Consider the following 25,358-nt stretch of genomic DNA (forward strand, 5'->3'; position numbering starts at 1 on the left):
TCCCTCACCACCATTCAGGGCCCCAGACAGTCCTTCCAGGTGAGGCAACACTTCACCTGCGAGTCGGCTGATGTGGTATATTGCATCCGGTGCTCCCGGTGTGGCCTTTTATATATTGGTGAGACCTGATGCAGACTGGGAGACCGTTTTGCTGAACACCTGCGCTCAGTCCGCCAGAGAAAGCAGGATCTCCCAGTGGCCACACATTTTAATTCCACGTCCCATTCCCATTCTGATATGTCTATCCGTGGCCTCCTCTACTGTCAAGATGAAGCCACACTCAGGTTGAAGGAACAACACCTTATATACCGGCTGGGTAGCCTCCAATTTGATGGCATGAACACCGACTTCTCTAACTTCCGTTAATGCCCCCCCTCCCCTTCTTACCCCATCCCTGATATATTTAGTTTTTTTTCTCTCTCTGCCCATCACTCTGCCTGTTCTCCATCTCCCTCTGGTGCTCCCCTCCCCCTTTCTTTCTCCCTAGGCCTCCCGTCCCATGATCCTTTCCCTTCTCTAGCTCTGTATCCCTTTTGCCAATCACCTACTTCACACCACCCCCTCTGGTCTTTTCCTATCATTTCGTATTTTCCCCTCCCCTCCTACTTTCAAATCTCTTACTATCTTCAGTTAGTCCTGACGAAGGATCTCGGCCCGAAATGTCGACAGATGCTGCCTGGCCTGCTGCGTTCCACCAGCATTTTGTATGTGTTGCTTGAATTTCCAGCATCTGCAGATTTCAAAGGCACACAAGTGAATCTGCAGATGCTGGAAATAAATAAAAACACAAAATGCTGGCAGAACTTAGCAGGCCAGACAGCATCTATGGGAGGAGGTAGTGACAAGGTTTCGGGTTTTGGCCCTACCTCCTCCCATAGATGCTGTCTGGCCTGCTGAGTTCTGCCAGCATTTTGTGTTTTTATCTGCAGATTTCCTTGTGTTTGTATAATTTAAAAAAATTTTTGCAAGAGAAATTATCTACTTTTATAGATCTAGTCATAATTCCATTTCCAGAAGAAAATCCCACATGAAATTGAGTGTATTCCCCCACCTCTGAATTTATGTGGCTGTACAATGAAGTTCACAAAAAATACATAGCAAATTGTGAGTGCACTGCAGAAATGTATTTAACAATCAAGTGGGAAAGCAGAATTGAACAATGTATTTTTTTATTCATACTTTTCAGATATAAATATCAATTTCTATTGACTCACATCATTAACAATTCAGAGTGTGGAGTGGTTTATTAAAGTTACATTATTATCCCCCTTGAAATCTTTCTATAAAAAAAGTATTAAAAAAAACACATACATATGATGAAGGACCAATGCTATACAAAACATATAAATTTTCAGTTTCATGGATAATTTGTGCTAGTCACATTAAAGAAAACCTGATAAATCTTAACATTTTGTCTAAAAACAAAATCCATCATTAGATAATCTACAAGGTAATTAAACGAGCTTTAAGAATAGAAAGTATTAATATTTTTCCTATCTCAAAGTCTATCCACTTGGAAACATCTAAAGAAGTATCATTTAAAGTTGGCAAAATTTAATTCCTCATATTTTTTCCGAAACAATGAAGTCTTCTCAGCTACATCATACTGTAATATGCCTCACAATTAAACTTACATCAAAACTTACTGGAAGAGCAAGAAGACAGGTAATGGGAGGAAGAAATTATCTGAGAAATAGCTGTAACAGTGCCTTGAAAAAGTATTCAGCCTCCAACTTTTCGTTCACATAAAATCCAGGGATTTTGATGAATTTAACAGCATTTCTATTTGTGAATCACACGCTCCTATTTTCAGAGCAGAGCCCAAAAAACAGGTAAAACTGTAAAGCATGATAAAATAAAAATTCAAAAAGCTGAAATGTCAGCAGATCAAAAGCACTCATTCTCCTTTGCTCAGTACTTAGCTGAACCACCTCTTGCAGCTGTAACAGCCAGTAATGTATTTGGTTAAGTGTCTGTTAGTTTTGCACTAACATGATGTAGCAACATTTGCCCATTCCTCCTTGCAAAATTGCTAAAACTGTGTCAGGTTATTTGGAAGATGGCAGTGGACAGTAATCTTGAGATCTTGCCAGAGATATTTATTCGAGTTACAATCAGGGCTCTGACTAGGCCACTCCAGGACATCAATTTTTTTCATTTGAAGCCACTCCACGCTTGCTCTGGCAGTGTGCTTTGGGTCATTGTCCTACTGAAAGATTAACTTCATCCCTAGTTTAAGCTTTCTGGCAGAGGCTAGCAGGGTTTTATCCAGGATCTCTCCATATTTAGAGGCATTCATTTTCCAATCAATCTTGACCATTTTCCAATCAATCAATCTGTGCTGCTGAAAAGCATCCCCCTAGCATGATGCCACCTCCACCATACTTTACAGTAGGGATGGTGTTACCCGGTTGATGTGCACTATTAGATTTATGCCACATGTACCACTTAGTGTTGAAACCAAAAAGTTCCACTTTAGCCTCATACAAGACCTTCTTCCATATTTTTACAGTATCTTCTAAGTGATAATTTGCAAAGTCTTTATGAGCAAGGATATGTTTTTCTTTTAGCCAGGGCATCTTCCTTGCCACTCTTCTATAAATACCGATTTTGTGCAAGGCCTTATAGATTGTGGAGCCATGAACTTCATCTGCAGTGGCAGCCACTGACTTCTACAGCTCAGAGTGACTACTGTCATCATAGTAGCCTCTCTTATAGAAGTGATAAGTGCAACTAAGTTTAAAGGGATGGCCTGACCTAGGCCATGAGGCTGTGGTTTTATATTTCTTTCACTTTTTCACGATGGACTACAGTGAGCTCCGAGGTATGTTCAGTACCTTTGAGGTGGTCTTGTGCCCTTCTCCAGTTTTGCACTTCTCTATTATCATTTCCCTGACTTGCCTTGAATGCTCTTTTATCTTCATTTTGATTTGCTCTGTTGAAAATTACAATACCTTTGGGCCTTCTTGCAGTGAGAGGAGGTATTAATTCTTATGAATTCTTTGAAAACAGGTGATCCTCCAATTTTCTACATCAACAAATTGGGTGAGTTGGTAAGGTAACATATTGCTACTAAGGAAAGTCAGCATAATAAATACAAAGGAGATTAATACTTTTTCTGACTCTCAATTTACATTTTTAATTTTTTTTAGTAAGTTTGTCAGGTTTTGGAATTTTTTCTTGATTTACTATGATGCACGTTTTGTAGTTTAGCTCAAAAATCCAACTTCAATATATTTTAAAATTAAAGCATGAGACAGTATAATGTGAAAATAGTTGTGGGGCTGAATATTTTGTCAAGGCACTTTATGATATGTAAACAATGATAACTAGGTATGCACCGCAGCTTGTCTGGCTGCAGAAGCAAACGTGCCAACTAATCACACAAATGCATAGCATTAAAAACAAATTTTAAGAACATATATTCAAACAGCATGCCAAGAGATATATGCTTTAGTAGAAAAATAAAGCAAAATGTCAATTTAACAAAAGAACACCAGAAGAATCACATCGTAAATCCTTTTGTACTAGACTGTGATGTCATAATTTAAAAAAAAATCACATAAAGGATGATCTTTAAAAAAACTATAAAATGAATTATGGTAGTTCAGTAAATTTTGAATCAAAACTGTGCAAGAGACATAATGCCATGAAAAGATTTTTACTTTTCACCTAATTAACATGCATACAGCATGCAACATTTTAGAGCAACATGCAGAGATTCTGCAACTGTGAACTAAAATCAAAAGTAGGTGCAAAGAAGTAAAGGAAGTTGCCACATTCAAGAAAGTACATGATTCATTTTTAATTTATGGAAATTTCAGTACCAACTGAGCTACAGACTCTCAAACTCATATATATCTATTCTTCCCTCACCATAAAAGTAATGGTTACTGTGAAGAATTTCAGCTAACATGAGACTGACATTTATATTGACCACTTAAGGAAGATCAGATATCATGGCACAATCTCAGACATGTAGGCAAAAGCCTTGCTGGTGTTTTATGTGACTGAAAGCAATATAATAACCTACATATAATATATGCAATACATTTTATGCAAATTACTTAGAATGAAACGATGAAACAATAACTGCTATTTCTAAACAAAAGGCAATTAAATACTTACTTGTTGACTCATATGGGCAGTGAGCAGTTTCAATATGGCACTGTAGTTGGAAAGGTGTGGGGAACTGACGGTGACAGTGCTGACAGGTGGTGTGATTTTCCCAGCTCTCACTACTCTGCTTCTCCAATTCCATATGATGTTTCATGTGGTTCATAAACCTAACAAAGATGAGGCAGTAAATAAAACAAAATATCACCTCTTCTATGTAGCTCTAAATATTATTACTATATACCATTAAATCTAAACAGTTGGTTCAACTTTGCAAAATGCACATGATTTCAAATTTTACATGGGAAATTCACAGAAATGTAAGCTATTTTATTAAATTATAATATTGTTGTATCCCTAACACATATAAAAGGCTGAAACAAGAGGCTGCATATGCTAGAATCTGCAGCAAAACACAAAGCACTGGACAAACTCAGCAGAAGTCAACATATGAAAGAGTAATGACCAGAATTTAACTTTGAATAGCCCTCTAGCAATGCTAAATTTATTCTACAGATTATCTTGCAAAAAATTATAAGCAGCAGGAGCACATTAAATAAAGGAAGTAGAATTATAAAATAATGGAAAATATTCTCTAAGTTACAAGAATACAGCTGAAATAAGCTTTGATATTTACTTGAGTTTAATTACCAAACCAGGATGGAAAATTTTTATTTGGGAAATGCATCACCTTATCTTGGTTGGTGGGGACAACTTGTTTGATTGACAGGATGGGGTAAAGTCTACATTTGCTCTAAATTTCAAAGTAGCATTGGAAAAATTCCTCTTCCACAATACTGGCCCTGTCCTTTCTTTCAATGCATGGTTTCACAAAACATGAGACATCTTCTATCTGCTTCAGTTACAGTTGTCCAAAACAAACTCTGAGGTACACGTTGTTAATAAAAATTCAAATAGGAACACTGCTCCAGTTTCCTTGTTTTCCCCAAAGATCTGAATATTCAGCCTGGTTCGGGGATGGGAAAGATCGGGGCTGGTGTTTGTAAAAAATATTTTTAAATAATCAGTCATAATCTTCTTAGACAAGCATAGGAAGAGGCAAAGTCATTTAGCCCCAGAACAAGCTACACAGTTCTGTGGCTTAACATGGATACTTGCCAGTTGTGCTATCACTTAGAACCTATTAATCTCAGATCTAACATAAATAACTGCAGGTTTACTGAAGTCCATTTTGCTGTTGGGATCTAGAAATGCCATGATCCAGGGGTTCTTCTGAATTAAAGAATGAGCCATAAAACTTGGTGGTTATGGCCACTTTATTAACAAGAAATAGAAGAAACTAACCTAACTAAATAGCAGTAACTACTGTAAGGATGGGAAAGAACAAAGAATGAACAAAGAAAGAATAAATATGTCATGATCGTCATATACTGAAAACCAGTTCAAGTTAGATAGATAAAGAACATTCCACTGATAAGATGTAACCTATGAAATAGTCAAGTTCAGTGGCTTGACACAGGCTGCAGAGAAACTTCTAGAAAAATACAGAATCAACTGAAAATTCACAGAACAGTTAAACACATGAAGGTCATAATATAAAATTATAAGCATAAAGTTAAATTACAAAAATAACAATATTAATCTCTAATCCAACAATGCCAAATTCCGTTTGTTGAAGTACTTGCCAACTTAAATGCTGAGTAGCCTAGCTCTGCTCTTTATACCACATCCAGCAATCCTAGCTTTCACTAACAGCGATTATTTTCCTCCTGTATCCTATGAATTCCCTTTAGTACTGAAATCATATCAACCCTAAGTGGTGCAAACAAGTGCAGATACCAGAGATCAACATCAATAACAGAAAATGTTATAACCATGTAGCAAGTCAAGCAGCATGAGTGGGGAGATAAAATCTGATAATTTACATTAGGTATTTCAGTTTCAGAGTTACATCATCATAGATTTTTTTCTGCTTTCAGAAACATTGTTTCTCCACCCATTGCTTGACCTTCTGAATCCATCCAGCATCTTCTCTTTCCATTCTCAATTTCTGTAACTGCCTCTTCTAAGGACATCTTTGAGTCCTGACACCATATTGATAAATCTGACTCTTATGTTGTGCTATCTCTAATATTCCTTCTACAGTTTGGTCACAAAGGAGATTGCAATAATCTACATGGATTCCAACTGGAATTTTACATAGGTACAGTATAATTTCTATACTGCTTTATAAACCAGTCCTCTAGTCTAGCCAGCTTTCATTCAGTGTACAAATACCCTTGAAATTTACATTTTTCATCCATACTGCTACACTGTCCCCCACTTCCAACCTTAGAGTAAAGATTACTATTTAGTTGCTTTGCCCTGCTTGCTATGGGCAGTTTCTGTTTCATTCTGTGCAAGAACAGCCTCAAACACATCTAAAATATTAGCAGTTGTTTCATAATTTATTTATTATAATATTATTGCTTTTAGATAAATGTTTACACACAAATATGCTGTTAACTAAATTGGGTTCATTACCCAAACATGAATCTAACTGGGTCTATTCTTTTATTTGTTTTAAATTATGATGAAAAATATCACCCTCCAATACCATACCTATCTATCCTTATAGAACATACAACAATATAGCACAGCAACAATCGCTAATGTTTCTGCCTCTTCCATCACCCCAGCCAATGCATTCCAAGCACCCACTACCCTCTGCATAAATAATACCCCTCACATCTCCTTTGGAATTACCCCATCACCTTAAAAGAATGCCCTCTGGTATTAGACACTGCAACCTCAGAAAAAAGTTATATCCTTCTACTTAATCTATGCCTCTCATAATCTTATAAACCTACAACTCTAACTATTTAACTACCTAACTATATAACTAAAGCAGTACAGGAATACATTCTTGTTCACTTAATAATGTTTATTATTTTAATATTTACTCAACATAAGCAATATACAGTGACCAGACAATGAGTGACTTCCATTCTGATATGCTATAACATTACATCACCTTACTGCATGATGAGTTAAAACTACTGGAAGTAGGGGTGACATTTAAAAAGGACTTAACATGTGCATGATATTCCACTTTATACTTAAATGTTAAGACAAATAGTATGTTGATAACTATAGACATTCTATCATTACTTTTACAAAAATGACAAAAAAAATCAAATGCAAATACAGAAATACAGTAAAAATGAGGGATGGGATTGGTAATAGCCATTTATTTACAAAAAAAAACTTAACGTTACCCTATGGTCCTAAAGAAGAACTGCTTTTTAGTCATATAAATCAGAAAGGTATTCATTAGATTCCAGCTGTTCTCAAGACAAATCACTAGCATAACTACTAAGGTCTCTACTTTTAAGCACATATAACAGCAATTAAAATAAAGAAGGCAAGACAGCAGCTAGAGTCTGAAGAGATTTGGTATGTCATCTAAAACATTCAAAAATTTCTACTGATGTATTGTGGCTGGTTGCATCACTGGTATGGAAGGGCTACTGCACAGAATTGAAGTAAACAGCAGACAGTTGTAAAGTCAGTCAGCTCCATTATGGATACTAGCCTCCATAGTATCCAAAACATCTTTAAAGAGCAGTGTCTCAAAAAGGTGGTGTCCATCATTAAAGACTCCCACCATGCAATACATGCCCTTTTTTCATTGTTATCGTCAAGAGGAGGGTACAGAAGCCTGAAGGCACACACTCAGCAACTGCTTCTTCACCTCTGCCATTCAATTTCTGAATGGACATTGAACCCATGAACATTAGCTCACTACTTTTTTTTATTTCTGTTTTTGCACTACTTATTTAACTATTTGATATACATATATACACTTTCTGTAATTCACAGTTTTTTCCTATATCATGTATTGCATTGTACTGGTGCTGCAAAGTTAACAAATTTCACAACACAGGCTGATGATATTAAACCTGTTTCTGATTTTGTGTCTTTGCTCTCAAAAGCCATGATCATATTTCATTTTTCACATTTGCTATTTCAGCTTTCCTTTAAGGATTCTTCTTCAGGGCAATTGTGACCTAACTGCCAGCAAGTGGCTGTGATACAAACGGGTCAGGCGGCTAAAACAGCTTACAAAAGCTTTTTTGCTGCATCTTACTGTAAACTTATTCAATCACAAGAACAGTTCTTACATAGCATAAACTACCAACTATTCTTCACCACACATTCCCAAAGGGAATTCCAACAAAATCTGCTGATAATGTCATCAGTCTATTCAAAAAATGGTAATGAAGACTGTGGAATATTGGTATCATCAAGGCATAGAGGAAAACAAAAACGCTCAATTCATTTGTTCCTCAAGTGTTTAGGATGCATGAACAAGACCCCCAAGTGGTGGTTAAGGGTGTATACTCTGCCTGCACTAATGAAGCACGCTGAACCTAAGTCCTATCCAATAGCTCAAAGACATTCACTTAGAGTACAGAAACACTTTTGTTTTAGTACTTGAAGATGGTGTATTGAGAGTTGGTGTATGACTTAGTAGGGCAGCCATGACTGGAGAAGCTAAACATCCTATTATACTGGTAAACCATCCACATATGTCAACCATCTTTCTGAAGCATGTATATTGAGAAGTGGAACATGGTGGCCATAATCACGTTATCTAGGTTGCGTCAAAAATACTGCATTCCCAGTGCTAGCATTGCTGCAAGAATCCTATCTAAGTGTGTTGTATGTCGAAAAATCCACATAGCTCCAAGATGTCAGTACATGGCAGATCTCCAGATGTCTCTCCAGATGAATGTCATGTAGGAGTGGACTACTTTGGACCTGTTGAGGTGAAGAGCAGAAGATGGGTCATATTCACCTGTCTAGCTATACAAGCTGTTCACACTGCAGTGCTATCTTCTTCAGACAGATTCCTTTGGTAATGCACTTAAGACACTTCATAGCAAGGTGAGGACAGGCTCATAAATTGCACTCTGATAATACAACAAACTTCGTTGGACTCGAGCACGAGTTGCAAGAAGCCACTGAGAAGTGCAATCATTGAGGGATCAGTGATGTCCTTCTTCAGAAAGGAATTAAGTAGATTTTTAACCATATAACAATTACAGCACAGAAACAGGTCATCTCGGCCCTTCTAGTCCATGCCAAACACTTACTCTCACCTAGTTCCACTGACCCGCACTCAGCCCATAACTCTCCATTCCTTTCCTGTCCATATATCTATCCAATTTTACTTTAAATGACAATACCGAACCTTCCACTGGAAGCTCGTTCCACACAGCTACCACTCCCGAGTAAAGGAATTCCCCCTCGTGTTACCCTTAAACTTTTGCCCCTCAACTTTCAACTCATGTCCTCTTGTTTGAATCTCCCCTACTCTCAACGGAAAAAGCCTATCCACGTCAACTCTACCTATCCCCCTCATAATTTTAAATATCTCTATCAAGTCCCCCCTCAACCTTCTACGCTCCGAAGAATAAAGACCTAACTTGTTCAATCTTTCCTTGTAACTTAGATGCTTTAACCCCCAGCTGGTTCACATAATAGAGGAACATGGTAGAAATTGATCAGGTTTGTGTGAAAGGGCCTCAATTCCACTATGAAGGTACAGAATCCTGATAAAGAGGGTTTCCACACAGTCCTTTGAAGTAGAGGCTATTATCAATAGTCGTCCAATTACTAAGGCATCCTCTGATCCCAATGATTTGGGAGCAGTAACACCAACCATATATTGCTTCTGAAGACCTCACCATCCTTACCACAAGGAGAGTTCCAAAAGGAAGACACTTAAGTTTGTCTTTGACGGAAGCAGGCCCAACACATGTCAAACCTGTTTTATAAACAGTGGATCAAGCACCACCACTCCAGAGTCTGCTAAATCTTCCTGAAGATCTTTTGCAGTCAAATGGGGGTTTTGATTTGTCTTTCTAGCAATCCTACAAGCAGTTCTCTCGGAAAATTTTCTTTGTCTTCCGGACCTCAACTTAACCTGCCATTTCTTAATTACATTACGAACTGAAGAAACGGCTACCTGAAAACACCTTGCTATCTTCTTATAGCATTCTCCTGCTTTGAGGGCATCATTTATTTTAATTGTCAGAGTGCTAAGCAGCTGCTTAGAGGAGCCCATGGCTGCTGATTGTTGGGACAAGGTTTGAGGAGTCAGGGTATTATAAAGCTTTGAAATTTGCATCACCTGGCCTTTCCTAACAATGACTGTGAACAAGCCATAGCCCTAACAAGCTAATTAAGGTCTGAGACCTTGGTAAAAGTTATATGAAAGCTCAAATCTCTTGGGGTGCCCAAACATTTGCATGGTGCTCCATTCCTTTTACTCACTCTAAAATTGTACAAAACAAAAACAACACAGTAATCTTGCTTAAAATGTTGAAAACAATGTTTCATCTTTAACTTTATCACTTTTGGAGATCAGTTCATCTACTCACTTAACTATTCACAGTAACAGAAATTATATATATGGAGCTCATTGTTGCATAGAGGTACTTAAAGGGTTTTCCACTGAAAAACCAATCCAAACGAAAACATAAATATCTACACACCGCCCAAGGAAAAAGCATTGAACTTTCTCCAAGGTCATGTGCTAAGCAGCTAAAAGTTATCTGTATACTCTCATGACCAGTCAGTTTGAGGATTTTCCAACAGCAGTAACTATCCTTCCAAATGGGTTCTATGAGTGTTTAACAATATTCTTCTGTTACATTCATTATCCGTTTTCATTGTCACCAATGTTCCCAATACAAATCCTTTTGCTAATTCAACAAGCCTGACTTATACAAGCAACTGAATTTTTATTTTAAACAGCAAAAAATACTTGACTGTATAATGTAATTAAAGGAACACTTTTTGCTTTTTGAGAAAATCTACAGAAAATAAAATACCCAAAAGCATAGCCGTATTAAAAAAAAATAAAACATGGCCTCAGACCAGGGTATACACAGAAGTCAGAAATGGTCACATATAAAAGCAATTTGCTCTCAGGAGACATGGTTATAGTTGACAACTCTGTGTCTTGAAACTTATGGATCATTGGAAGAAGCTTTCCAGACCAAAGAGGATTTGTGTGGCAGATGCACATCAAGACCAGAACTAACTATCTGGTCAGGCCTATAACCAAAGTCAGTCTTCTACAGGAGGCAGAGATTTGAGGAGATACAGCTCTAGAAGCTTCATGGCTTTGACTTGACTTACTGACTTAACGGAGAGTGGTAGTATAGATCATTCTGTCCTGGGGTCAATTCTGGTAGTATCTGGCCTAGATGACTGTACATGACATGACCGTAAGAAGAAAGAGGACATCTGCATATATGTTCAAATGTTTAGAGTCTTAGATAAGTACAGCACAGAAACAGGCCCTTCAGCCCATCCAGTCCATGCCAAAACAATTTAAACTGCCTGCTCCTATTGAACTGCACAGGGACCGTAGCCCTCCATAGCCCTACTATCCACGTACCCATCTAAACTTCCATTAAAAGTTGAAATTGAGCCTGCATGCACTTGTGCTGGCAGCTCAGTCCACACTCACAACCTTCTGGGTAAACATGTTTCCCTTCATGTTCCTTTAAACTTCTCAGCTTTCACCCTCAACTAAGACCTCTGGTAGTAGTCCCACACAACCTCAGTGGAAAAAGCCTGACTGCATGTGCCCTATCAAAGCCGCTCATAATTTTGTATACCTCTATCAAATTTTCTCTCAATCTTCTACATTCTAAAGAATACAGTCCTGCCCTATTTTCTTTACAGCCCTATCTATCTGTGATGCCACTTACAACGAATTATAGACCTGTATTCCCAGATCCCTTTGTTCTACCACACTCCTCAGTGCAAGACCTACCCCGGCTGGTCCTACTGAAGTGCAAAACTTTGCACTTGTCTGCATTAAATACCATCTGCCATTTTTCCAACTGATGCAGATTGCTCTGCAAGCCATGATAGCCTTTTTCACTGACCACTACACCCCCAATCCATGAGTTTTCTGATCCGGTTAATCAGATTACCATCCAGATCAATGATAAGAGATGACAAACAACAAAGGACCCAGCACCATCTCTTTGGCACACCACTTGTCACAGGCCTCCAGTCAGAGAGTCCACCCTCTACTACCACTCTCTGGCTTCTCCCACAAAGCCAATTTACCACCTCATCCTGAAAGCCGAGTAACTGAACCTTCGTGACCAGCCTCCCATGCAGGGCTTTGTCAAATGGCCTACAAATGTCCATGTAGACAACGTCCATTGCCTTGTCTTCATCCACTTTCATGGTATCTTCCTTGATTTCAACTCCGTAAGATTGGTTAGACATGACCTACCATGCATGAAGCCATGCTGACTATCCTTAATCAGACCAATAGCTTTCCAAAACTAATGTCAGATGCACCAGCCTGTAATTTCCTGGATTTTGTTTAGAACCTTTTTTAAACAGTAGAGCAACATTGGTTATCCTCCAATCCTCGGGTACTTCCCCTGTCACCAAGGATGATTTGCTGAGAGGGATGGCGTCTGGGATACTCTGAACTGGCTCCTTAACCCCTGTGCTGTCTTTACGACAGTTATTTAGTTTATAATATTTTCGCTTAGTAATTCATTCAATAGTATTTTCTAGTTAGAATTAGAAGTGTTTAAAGTATATTCATTGCATGTAAAATATATCGGCATGCGATGACGTCACATCCGGTTTCGCCGCGTCTTGTGGGAAAACACCGGTTTGAAATTAGCGCGAGGGTGGGGGCTTTCCACGAGGCTCACCTGAGCACAAGCAGTTTTGCAGGCATGAGAAATCACAGTGAGAGCAACGCTGTAAGTTAATAGATAATCGATATATTGAACTAAGATGTTAATGCCGATCCTGTTAGAAGTAACGACGGTAGATAATGTTTATGCTTTTGTTAGTTAAAGAGTCGCGGATAGTTTGCATGGAAGTGTATTTAAAGTAGTCAATGGAGCAGGTAAACTCTCCCTGTATATTGCACCTTAGTGTAATGTAGTTATAGTCACCTTTGCAAGTATTTACACTTGAAATGTGATATTAAGGAAGGAACAAATACTGTATCAATCTTGTATTGTTTTATCAACAGTTTTCACCATATGTTAATGTGAAGAGTGAACAGTAAATGGTTAATCTTACTGCGATCTGGTTCTTATTAACTGGTTTATCTCGACGTTAAATTCGGCGTTCGTTACACCCGAAGGAGAACGTTACAACCCCCTTCACCTTCCTGACAGGCACCCATTTCCTGTGTACTGCACTTTGGGTGAAATTACCTCCCTATATGTTCTAATTATCACACCTTCTGCTTCCCGAATGATCCAGACTTTATCTAGTTCCAGCACTAACTCCTTAACGCGAATTCTTAGAAGATATAGCTGGATGCACCTCGCAGTTGTAATCGTCAAGGACACTGGCAGTCTCCCTGCCTTCCCACATCCCGCAAGAGGATCCTGCCTGGCATCTCTACTGCCCTATCTGAGCAGATGTAAAGGGAAGGAACAAAGACTTTACCTGGAGCTTTCCTTCTCTTTTGCATTCTGACTGAAGCCTCTCTTCGCTGAAGCCTCAAAGAGCTAAAGCCACACCACTCTAAGTCTGACCACTCCAACAATGGCCGTTGCAACAATGGCCCTTTATTCTTGAAGATTTCATGTCTCCTATCTTTAGTAGGAGGTAGTTGTAATTATTACAGTGAAATAATTACGGATAAGCAGGAATAGGGTACTAGGATGGCCTCAGAAGGAAGGATAAAGTGTAGATTAAGGTATGTATGTGTGTGAATGGGTAAAGGATTTAGAATGTAAGTCTATCGTCTGATCCACACTCTGGAGCAGAAGGTGGCAGTAATGCACCATTAAGCTGGGTGCCAACCGCCATAAAAGAAGAAGAAGAAGAAGAAATAATTAGGGACTGGGATGTAGAAGCCATGTTTTTCTGTCTGTATTGTATTTGTGGTGTGTTTATTATGAGTTTTGTTATTTTGTCATGTGAGTTGAGGCATGGTGGAAGCAAATGGGTATAGTCACATATGCACTTTTTGTCCAAATTAGTTAGCTTAGTTTTAGTTAGAGGCAACTCGGGACATAGGTTCTGCTAACTGCTTAATTATGCTAATTTGAAGGCTATTTTTTTCTTTTATCACTAAATCTTCCATTCAGTTTTGTTAGTTTTTGATCACTATAAGATCATTAGTCTTTGCTTGTTTCGTAATAAAGGATTAAAAATACTTTTCTTCAACTTGGAACTCTGTTATTTGGTGTTAATTCCCATACTCAGTCTCTTGGTGGTTTTTGTTCACTTTCAAAAACCACTACAGTAAAGCACTTATAGTTTACTTCATATTCGAAGAAAACTCTTCACTCTATGCAACATTCTGCTATAACAGTACAAAAACATTCATGCTAAAAAAAATGTGAGTGTGTGTCAATATACATTTTATCAGCGGATTTCAACTGATTCTTCTCTTTGATTTAAAGAATAAAGTATTTCTACCCACAACAGTTAGATATTTCAAAGCGTGTTTCAATTCAATGATAGTAAAATAAGAGTAATAGTAGAGGGACAAACATCAAATACAATATTATAGAAACAAAAGTCACACCACTGAATAGTTGTAAAAGAAAACATGTGTTAAGTAGTAATATGTTGATGGCCAAATGCCATGGCATAAAAAGCTTCATGATCATGTCGTTAGGACCATCTCAAAAGGGATATATTAGCTACTACTGTGTAAAAAGGCTTTCCTTTGTATTTAGAAGTAACTTTATTTTGCTAAAAGTCTACTACACTTCTGATTCATTCACAAGTAATTTTTGTTAAGATTAGTTTTTCAAAATCAAATGTTGTTGCTTATTACAGTGTTTGGCAAATTCATAAATTCTTATAATACAATCAGCTTCTGTAACTTTATAACTTTCGACTAAAAAAACTTCCAAAGCCCCCATAGCCACCTGTGTGTTTCTAATCAGGGTGCTCCCCTCCTCCCCCAGCTATCAATTCTCAACCTCTCCCATCCAGTGTTATTGACACTGACAAACATTTGATAATATGTTCACAAACAAGTATACTTGGTTAGCAGGATGTACACAATATCCAATTTTTTTAAACCGCACTCTTAAACCAAATGCAAGGATAATACTGTAAAATACAAGTCAAGAAACTGAATTAAAAATAAGAAAAATCTTTTTGTTGGCATAAGGTGTGCATTTCCATTTCTGCTGTAAGTCCCACCCACTGGGAAATTGGGCTAAAAGTTTTCTCCTATCATGGATACTATTACCCTACCCATTTTTACTAATGTGATGATGTCATCATTACTTGCAGTGTCCCAAACATAAGAAAATCTACAGATGTCAGAAATCCAAAGCATACACACAAAATACTGGAGGAACTCAGCAGGCTAGGCAACATCCTGATTCTCAGCCTGAAATGTCAAATGTTTACTCATTTCTGCAGATGCTGCTTGGCCTGAGTTCCTCCAGCATTTTGTGTGTATTGTATTACACACACTGTGTATTTTTGAGGTTGAACCTAGGACTTTTGACCTTCACTCATAGTGAAATACGAAACAAACCAAGTACAGAACCATACATGAATTTAATGACCTCAGTTGGGACCTTCACTCATTTATCACCAAGTCTTCCATATTGATTTTCACAAACTGTCGTTCTGCACACAAGCATCACTTAAAGTGCCTAAAAGAAGTATTCACTCACCACCCCACCCCACAAGTTTTCATGTTTTATTGTTTTACAACATTGAATCACAGTGGATTTAATTTAGTTTTGACACTGATCAACAGAGAATGGCTCTTTTGTGTCAAAGCGAAAACAAAACAAATCTCTAGAGTGATCTCAATTATTATGACTATAAAACACAAACAAGCTGATTGCATAAGTATTCACCCCCTTTAATACAACACCCCAAATCATCACTGATGCAGCCATTTGGTTTTCAAAGTCACACATTAGTTAAATGGAGATCACCTGTGTACAGTGAAGGTGGTTCGACTGATTTGTGGTAAAATTACACCTTGTATCTGGAAGGCCCAACTGCTGATGAGTCAGTTTCCGGGCAAAAACCACACAATGAAGAGAAAAGAACACTCCAAGCAACTCTACGAAAAGGTTATTGAAAAGCACAAATCAAGAGATCAATACAAAAACTCCAAGTCACTGAATATCCCTTGCAGTACAGTTAAGTCAATTAAGAAATGGAAAGAATATAGCACAACTGTAAATCTGCCTAGAGCAGGCCATCCTCAAAAACTGAGTGACTGTGCAAGAAGGGAACTAGTGAGGGAGGCCACCAAGAGACCACACATTCAACAACTGTTGTCCAGGTGCTTCACCAGTCACAGCTTTATGGGAGACAGGCAAAGAGAAAGCCACTGTTGAAAAAACTCACATGAAATCTCAGTAGAGTTTGCCAAAAGGTATGTGGGAGACTCTGAGGTCATCTGGAAGAGGATTCTATGGTCTGATGAAACCAAAATTGTGCCTTTTGGCCATCAGACTAAACGCTATGTTTGACAAAAGCGAAACACTGCACATCATCAAAAATGTCACCATCCCTACTGTGAAGCATGGTGGTGGCTGCACCATGCTGAGCGGATGCTTCACTGTAACAGGCCCTGGAAGGCTTGTGAAGGTACAGGATAAAATGAGTGCAGCAAAATGCAGGGAAATCCTGATGCAGTCTGCAAGAGAACTGCAATTTAGGTGAAGGTTTGTTTTCCAGCAAGATAATGACTCCAAACATAAAGTCAAAGCTACAAAGGAATGGCTTAAAAACAACAAAGTTAATGTCCTGGAGTGGCCAAGTCAGGGTCCCGAACTCTATCCAATTGAGACTTTGTGGCTGGACTTAAAGGGTTGTTCACTCACGATCCCCATACAATCTGACAGAGCTTGAGTAGTTCTGTAAATAATAGTGAAAAATTGCAGTGTCAAGATATGCAAAGCTTTTAAAGACCTATCCACAAAGACTCAAGGCTGTAATTGCTGCCAAAGGTGCATCTACTAAATACTGACTTGAAGGGGATGAGTCATTAGGCAATCAATTGTTTGGTGTTTAACAACTGTAATAAATTTACACCAATTAGTAGAAATTTGTTTTCACTTTGACACAAGAGTCCTTTCTGTTGATTAGTGTCAAAAAAGCTAAATTAAATCCATTGTGATTCAATGTTGTGAAACAATAAAACATGAAAACTCCCAAGGGGAGTGGATACTTTTTATAGGTGCTATATGCATGTTAGTCAAGGTGCAACAATATATGCCTCTGATAACCATGGTGGCAATGGCTATGCAGCTCCATCACACATCACCGTTATATTTATTCTATTTAGGCCCTTCCAGCCCTTCAAGCAGTGCTGCCCCAGCAACCACTGACAAACCCAATTAACCCTAACCTAATCAATGGAAAATTTACAGTGACCAATTTAACCTATCCGGTACATCTTTGAGCTACAGGAGGAAATTTGAGGATCCAGAAAAAACCCACGGGGAGGACATACAGAGACTCATTACAGAACATCACCAGAAATGAACTCAAATCTCTGGAACACCCCAAGCTGTAATAGCATCATGCTAACCGCTAAACTACCATGGCACCCCAACCTCATGCCTTTCAATTTCTCTGTCTTTTCAAGTCAACTTATGAGTGACCAAAAGACAGGCCACCTCAATGAGAATGAATCAATTCCCAGCACATGGTCTGCAAATCAGACACCAACTGCCCTTAGTAAATGTATGATCAGGTTTTAGCCCTTGTAAATGGGAGCAAACCACTATTTTTTTTGTTTTCAGAGATTCCTAATCTGGCATAAGGAAAAAAACAGATGAGATTCCAAATCTAGGTTCTATTGCCAACAAAGAATTTAAAAGAACAATATTATTCAGATTCAGATTTACTTATTTATCACATGTACATAGAAACATAACAGAAATAAATAATTTGCGTTGACAAGACACACAAGGGATGTGGTAGGGGCAAACTGCAAGTGTCACCACACATTCTGGCACCAACATAACATCCCCACAATGCTCTATAGAACAACACAAAAAAAAACAGAACACAACAGGCAACAAAACAAGCCCCTCTTCCTCCTCCTCTCACACACACTTCAGACTTTGGTCACTGGGCTATGACTTCGAGACAGCCAGTCAAACTTTGGGCTTAGATCTTTGGTAACAACACCCAGACTAGCCAATGACAGGACCCCAGGACCCCGTGGCTCAAAACCTGAGTGCACCAACTGACCGGCCCTTGAGCCTCCGATTCGTGCCTCCTGATTGCACAGACATGCAGCAACTTGGGATACCCAGACATCCACAAATGTCCTTCACCACACATCCACACCACTGGCATTCAAGCATGAAGCGGAGGTCGGCACTCAGGATGCCTTTCTTCACATGTCCACATCGCTGGACTGTTGAGCATGGAGCAGAGAACTCAACCCTAGGTATCCTCTGTCACCTGACCACATCACTGGATTTCAAATGCAGAGTGAAGGCCTGACCTCTACTCCTTCAACAAACCCTAAACCCTAATCTGATCTCTAACTTCACATATCACTGTCGCTAAACCCTACCCTGATCCCTATCTACCTGCTCTGCCCTGAAAACGATCCGAGTCTAAAATATAACCGTCTGAGCCACAATTTCAACTTTGACCGCAGAAAATCAATGTAAAATATTTTCAATTGGTTCAGAGCACCATAAATGAGACTTATAACAACGGTAGTCCACAGCTGGTGCAAGGTACAATATATAACAGAGGGATTCTTGGAATAAAAGATTTTTGACCTTGCTCTTCAACTTAAAATTAATTTGAAGTATGTTGTCAAATTTCATAGTTTTAAAATGAAGACAAATACATTAAATTGTAGATCTTACTGTATAATAAAAGCTATCACATCTGGTCAAGTAAACTGTCATTCTGAACAAATGATTTTACAAATATTTGGACTCTTTATTTATACAAAACACATTATAGTACCTTATATTATTCTTAAGGATCTTCAGACAGCTGTAGCACTTAAAGGTTGTATTTGTCTTCTGATCTTGCTGGTTTAGATGTGCTTCACCATCATCTTTTCCATAATAAAAGTCATTCACCAACATTATAAGTTTCCCTTTTTCAACTTCTAATGGCTTGTTTAGAGATTGCTCGGAAGATGATACAGGACAGTAGCTGGACACCAGATCCGGACAGCAGAACTCAAAAAATACAAAAACAGTAATATAATTTTTCGGCAATTGTAAGATAAACATTTTCAAATATAATCATCATAGCATACATTGAAACAAACATATAGCACAATATAATCATTGTTACTCTGATTTTTCTTCAAGGCTATATATATTTTGTAAACAATAGCATTTTAAAGTTAACTGTTCAATTATCTTCATGGACAAACTCAAATCAAGGGTAACATGCTCTTATTCAAATGAATAACTAAAAGAAAATACTTACAACCATATGATGCCGTAAAGAATCCAAGACATTGAAGTGAATGTTGCATTTTGGACAAGCCCTTGGAACTGGTACTCCATTTTTAATATTACTTTGTGATCCTGCCAAAAAATAATTTATAATTTAAACAACAAAAATATTCAGCTTAATCATGTCCTTAATAGTGAAGCACTCTTGAACCTACATAAATTACAACAATCATTGGCTTTCTCAATTATCCAAGAATAATCTTCAATTTAGTACATAGTACATTAGCATTATTTTGCCAACACTAAACCCAAGTTAATCACACAGTCCCTAAATTATTTTGCCTTCATTCCAATACAAAGTTTGTTGTAGCTGAAGTTAAAATACAATATCTACCAATACCAATGGTCTACCAATATCAATGAACCAGGGTTAATCCTGTTATATTAATGATAAAGAGAGAGATACACCAGGTTGTGAGGTTACAGGCGGTGGTACATTTCTGATTTAGGTAATAATTGGCAGAATCTCATGAATGTTTAGTTGTGAGATCCATTAACATTTAGCATGTTAGCAAAACAGGATGGAAAATGTCTCCAGTTTGTAGATGGGACATTGTCTCTCTGGTGATACAGAAAACTCAGTGCTGGCTCTGACAAGTGGTGTGACCAGAACACGTGAATGATCCATGCAATATGCTGAGAATGTAAGATTGGAAGTCTGTATTAATTGATCTGAAATCACAGAACAGTGGTATAGTTGAAAGAAATATCTTTCTCACATATCTCAAGTACTAGTGCATTCCAAATTCAACAATGAAAGCTTAACAAGAAAATTTTCTCATGATGAAAAAGGCTAATGAAAACCTTTTGAGGTACTGCTATACGATGATACCATCACAGGACATCCAGTTGACGATGGTGATAAAGTCGAAGGATTATTTACAGATCCAGCTTCAAATGTTTTTGATTTCTTTGAACCAATACTGTTTATCTCACAGGCTGCTGGGCGCTTGCTACTGACACTTGTGCTCTGGCCTGCACTTGCTGTGAAAAAGAAAGTAAGTGACTCTTTGCAGGGTTAAAAACATATTACATTAAGAAACAAGTTCACTGGGTATTAATGAAAAGCCTTTAGAATTATCATTATTATTTTCCTACCACTGTATCAAAGAAGAAACAACCCATGAAATCATTCAATTTAATCACCATTTAATGAATTTCCTTGAGCATTGAGAAAATTATGATTATTATGAAAAAATTATGAGAAAAATAATTACAAAAAAGAAAAACTAGAAATTTTCTGAAGAAACACAACCAATGACCAGGATATCAACAGATTTCTAGTTGTTGCCATGGTATTCTAGTTTAGTTACGATAGCTTGCCAAATAAACAATGTCCAATATAAATTTCAGCAGCAAAATCAGCATTCAGGAGTGGCAACCAGCCAACTCCACTTAAAATATATCATCTCAAAGTACCCTTTATTATTGCATTATAGTTTTCTTCCCCCAACAGAACAAATAACACATGAATATCTTAGCCAAGAAAACAGAACAGATTTTATTTGATTAAAAACTATAATTGGACCACATCTGTAAAATTGTGGCAACACTGTAAAAAGGAGGATATGCAGTGTCAGAGTTAAATTAGATGGATAAACAGAAACCTGGACTCCAAGGGTTAAATTAGATATATAACAGAAGCAGTGCTTTGCCTCATAATTCATAATATTAAGGGTGTTTTGATTAGAAGTTTTCAATATGAATTGGAAAAATTTGGTGCATGGAGTTTATGAATTGACAGGGATGTAAATAGTAAATCCAAATCTTTTATGAGTGAAGTCAGGGTATATTCCTGCATGTAAATTCCTTCTGCAAATGGCAACTGATGCAGGACTGTTTGTTGATAATAAATATAAAATTGAAGTTTTTGTACTATCAAAGAACTACATGGAAAAGACAGGTAAATGGACATATGTCAAAAATCAACCACAATCCCAGAATAGCAACCAGATCAAAGGTCAGATATCCTGCTTCTTGTCTAATGTTGCTACAACCAATCTATGACTTACCAGTTTCATTACAGAAGAGATGAAATAATCAAAACTGCAACCTAGCAGCATCTGCTCAACAATAGCCCATTTGCCAACATTCAATGGAAAAGTCACCTGACTAGAGTACTCAGCAGGTGGCTTGCACAGGATTTTCTTTTGGTGTACGAACACAGTTAAAAGACAAGAGTCAAGGCAGTCAGCCAAGTCCAGCAAGGACTATTAAATCCAATGGATATTTAAATTAAAGCGCTGCCAGGGCAAGCGTTAAAAACTGATATGAGACTTCTACGTTAAACAAGATACCACTGGTGTGTAATTGCACAATGTTTATTACTTGGCATCATTACTCAAGAAACTTAAGAAGTTTGAGATTTACAGGAGCCACCACTGCTATGAGGGAATGTGTGGTGATTGGCCAAAAGGAGTACAGAAAGTTACAACCATTTTATGAGCTGAATTGTCAGCTTTCTTATTTTTGGGAATGCATCTTGAGTGCTAAACTACAGCTGTTTGCTAATAATTGCATCATTTCAATTCTTTTGAAACTCTATTAATAGCTAAAAACCATGCAGAAGGGCCAAGCCAAAATGCAACCATGAACTGTATTTATGAAGAAAGTAATGATTATTGACTTCAGGAGGAGGAAATAGGAGTTTGATAAGCCAGTCCTTATTGGGGTATCAGAGGTGGAGAGAATCAGAAACTTTAATTTCTGTGTTATCATTTCAGGGGACTTGTCCTGGGCCTAGCACACAAGTGCAATTACAAAGAGGCATGGCAGCACTTCTACTTTCTTAGGAGTTTGCAAAGATTTGGTACGACATTGACAAACTTCAATAGTTGTGTGGTGGACAGTATATTGACTGGTTGCATTAGGTGCTGGTATGGAAACACCAATGCCCTTGAGTGGAAAAGCCTATAAAAAGTAATGGTTACATCTCAGTCCATCACGGATAAAGCCCTCGCCACCATTGAGCACACCTACATGGAGCTGTCATAGGAAAACAGCATCCATCATCAACGAACCCCACCACCCAGGCCACGCTCTCTTCAGGAAGGTGCTACAGGAGCCTCAGGACTCACACCACCAGGTTCAGGAACAGTTATTACCCTACAACCATCAAGCTCTTGAATCAGAGGGAATAACTTCACTCAACTTTACTTGCTCCGTCACTGACCCGTTCCCATAACCTATGGACTCATTTTCAAGGATTTTTCATCTCATGTTCATGATATTTCTTGCTTATTTATTTATTGTTTCTTTTTCTTTTTGTACTTACACAATTTGTTGTAATTTTCACATTGGTTAGCACACTCTTTTATTGATTCTATTATGGTTATTAAATTTATTGAGTATGCCCACAAGAAGATGAATCTCAGGGTTGTATATGGTGACATATATGTTTTTTAATAATAAATTTACTTTGAACTTTTCACAATTCAGGTAATTGATGATCATATTCATCAAGTTTTAACCATTTCTCTCCAAGAGCTCCATAGTGTAACCTTACATTGGTTTGCAGAGTCATGAGTCACCAAAAGCTCAAAGAGTTATCCTCTTCATCTTCAAGGGTGCAAGAACAGGGTAAGATGGTAGTTGCATATACTATAAATAGTATTGCATATTTTAACCTATTAAAATGTTACTATCATTTACTCGGCAAGGCAGTAATAGTGAATAGCACATTGGTTTGCAGTGCCAGTGATTAGGATTCAATTCCTACCGCTGCCTGAAAGGAGTTTAGACATTCACACCGTGACCATGTGGGTTTCCTCTGGGTGCTCTGTTTTCCTTCCACAACTCCCAAGATGCATGGGTTGCTATGTTGGTGCCAGAACCATGGTAATCCGTGCTGGCTACCACCAGCACATCCTCAGAGTGTGTTGGTTGTTTTGATGTTTCAATGTACATGTGACAAATAAAGGTAATCTGTGAAGAATCTTCTTTCAGTCTTAAGGCAGGAGTTGGTTGGTATATTTGGAATAATTGTATGTCACTGTAACAAACATGAGCAGCTAAACACTATTCAATTAAGAGCAGTTCAAGTTGGATAAAGATAAAAACATAAATTCAATATCAAGACCAAATCCTTTTTATTCCTGGTTAGAGCCTAGCAGACGCCAATTAACTCTGCAATCCAACTGAAGGGGAATCAGCTGTAAGTGACTAATTTGTCAGATATCAAAAAAAAACATTAGTCCTCAGATTTGAGTACCAGACTGGTTCTTCATAGACATTGCTAAGTACTGAGGTACAAATCTTAATTTAGAGGCTTGCTACTGATCCAGAACTTGATGCAGGCTCAACTACACTGGCACCAGACTTAGCACTGAGGATGCATTACCATGAATGAATGATAAAGGAGGCTGCTACATACTATGCTCTTAGTTATCAAACACTAATGACACAAAGTACTCTCAATGGACGAAAAAAAATAAGCAATATGGCCACATCCATATATTCTACAAGCTAACAAATTTGACAACATTTAACAAATTTCTTTTATTTTCTGCAGAAATAATTTTTCTTCCAGGTCAGGCATACTATAATTGATCAGTGCTCTACAGTGTATACAAGCCAAGGTTGGATCAGTTTTTTATTAACTGGGTCAGGATGATTTAACAAAGATTTTATCCAGTATAAAAAAAACAGCCTAAGGAAGCAACATATCTTCTATTTCTCCAATTATGACAGATTTTACCTAATCAATAGCATTTTGGTCCTATTCCTTTCTTGGCAAAGATCTGCACTATTCATTCACTGGATACCCTCTCCCAATTAATTATTTTCAGGATTCATCTTCCTCATCCTTTTATTTTGTTCTTGATAATTTAAAATCTTTCAACTAAATATCTCAATTCTAAGTTCTCCTTGGTCTCCAAATAACTGCCTGTTCCCTTCTTCCATTATTTACAAATATATCAAGGTAACCCTTCTAAGTTCATTTAATTTCTTCCCACTTTCAAAGACATTTTATAAATTGCAGAAATAACTGAGTTTTAATTGTTTTCAATTTCTTCATTTCCTGCTCAGAGATACATACAAAGGTTCTTGATTCAGGATCAAACAAGTCACAACTTCCTAACAGAGACATTTGTCCCAGGAAAGTTACATTGCAATACATAATGGGTGGGCTCTTTACACATCCTTTTGTTTTACTAATCTAATAAATAATGATGGAGAAACAGCTGAAAAGTTTGCACATGGATTATGATTGATTTTGCAACTGAGAATAACTATATTAAAAGGATCACACATAAATAGATCTGTACTCTAAAATTTAGAAAGGATAAACCACGTTTATTTCAATTTTACCTATTCCACTGGCATGGTTAAGGATCTGAGTTGTTTGGAGAGGTTTGGGAGAGTTTTTCTGCCCCAATTTCTGCCCACTTTGTATAGATGAATTCATTTGAGTGGGACTATAACTGATATTTGGAATTGTACGACCAGTACCAACTGGTCTTAATTGAGGAACCCCTGTTCTTCCTGTTTGGGAAATGACTCCTGTGGATTAAACAGAAAAATTAATTAAGGTTCCAGTAACTCAAAAGTGCTAATTAATTAAACCACACAATGAATTTACTTCTAATTGGTCTGATGTATAAAATTCAATTTTCATATCACATTTTTGATATAGGGATATAATTGCCCATTTTTGCCCCAATTTTGCAATAAGCCTTTGAACCTGAATTACAATTTCATGGGATCACTGCTGATCTGTGACCTAATTTCACATACTTGCCTTTGCCTCCTTATCTGTTAATAGTTCCTCTTCACAAAATACCAAAT

General features: G+C 37.6%; 1 protein-coding gene across 3 annotated transcripts in view; it reads right to left on the reverse strand.

Moving 5' to 3' along the window:
- LOC132382393 (zinc finger protein 280C-like) overlaps nt 1-25,358 on the reverse strand; it is a 127,229-nt gene that overhangs the window by 54,559 nt on the left and 47,312 nt on the right. For all 3 annotated transcript variants that reach the window (XM_059952542.1, XM_059952540.1, XM_059952541.1), the window contains 5 exons: nt 24,882-25,073; nt 20,376-20,555; nt 19,543-19,643; nt 19,066-19,286; nt 4,129-4,286 (listed from right to left, as the gene is read on the reverse strand). In XM_059952542.1, the coding sequence (XP_059808525.1) occupies nt 4,129-4,286; nt 19,066-19,286; nt 19,543-19,643; nt 20,376-20,555; nt 24,882-25,073 (852 nt within the window). The remainder of the gene's footprint in view (nt 1-4,128; nt 4,287-19,065; nt 19,287-19,542; nt 19,644-20,375; nt 20,556-24,881; nt 25,074-25,358) is intronic.

The sequence above is a fragment of the Hypanus sabinus genome, chromosome 28 (genome assembly GCF_030144855.1).
Source record: "Hypanus sabinus isolate sHypSab1 chromosome 28, sHypSab1.hap1, whole genome shotgun sequence".
NCBI lineage: Eukaryota > Metazoa > Chordata > Chondrichthyes > Myliobatiformes > Dasyatidae > Hypanus > Hypanus sabinus.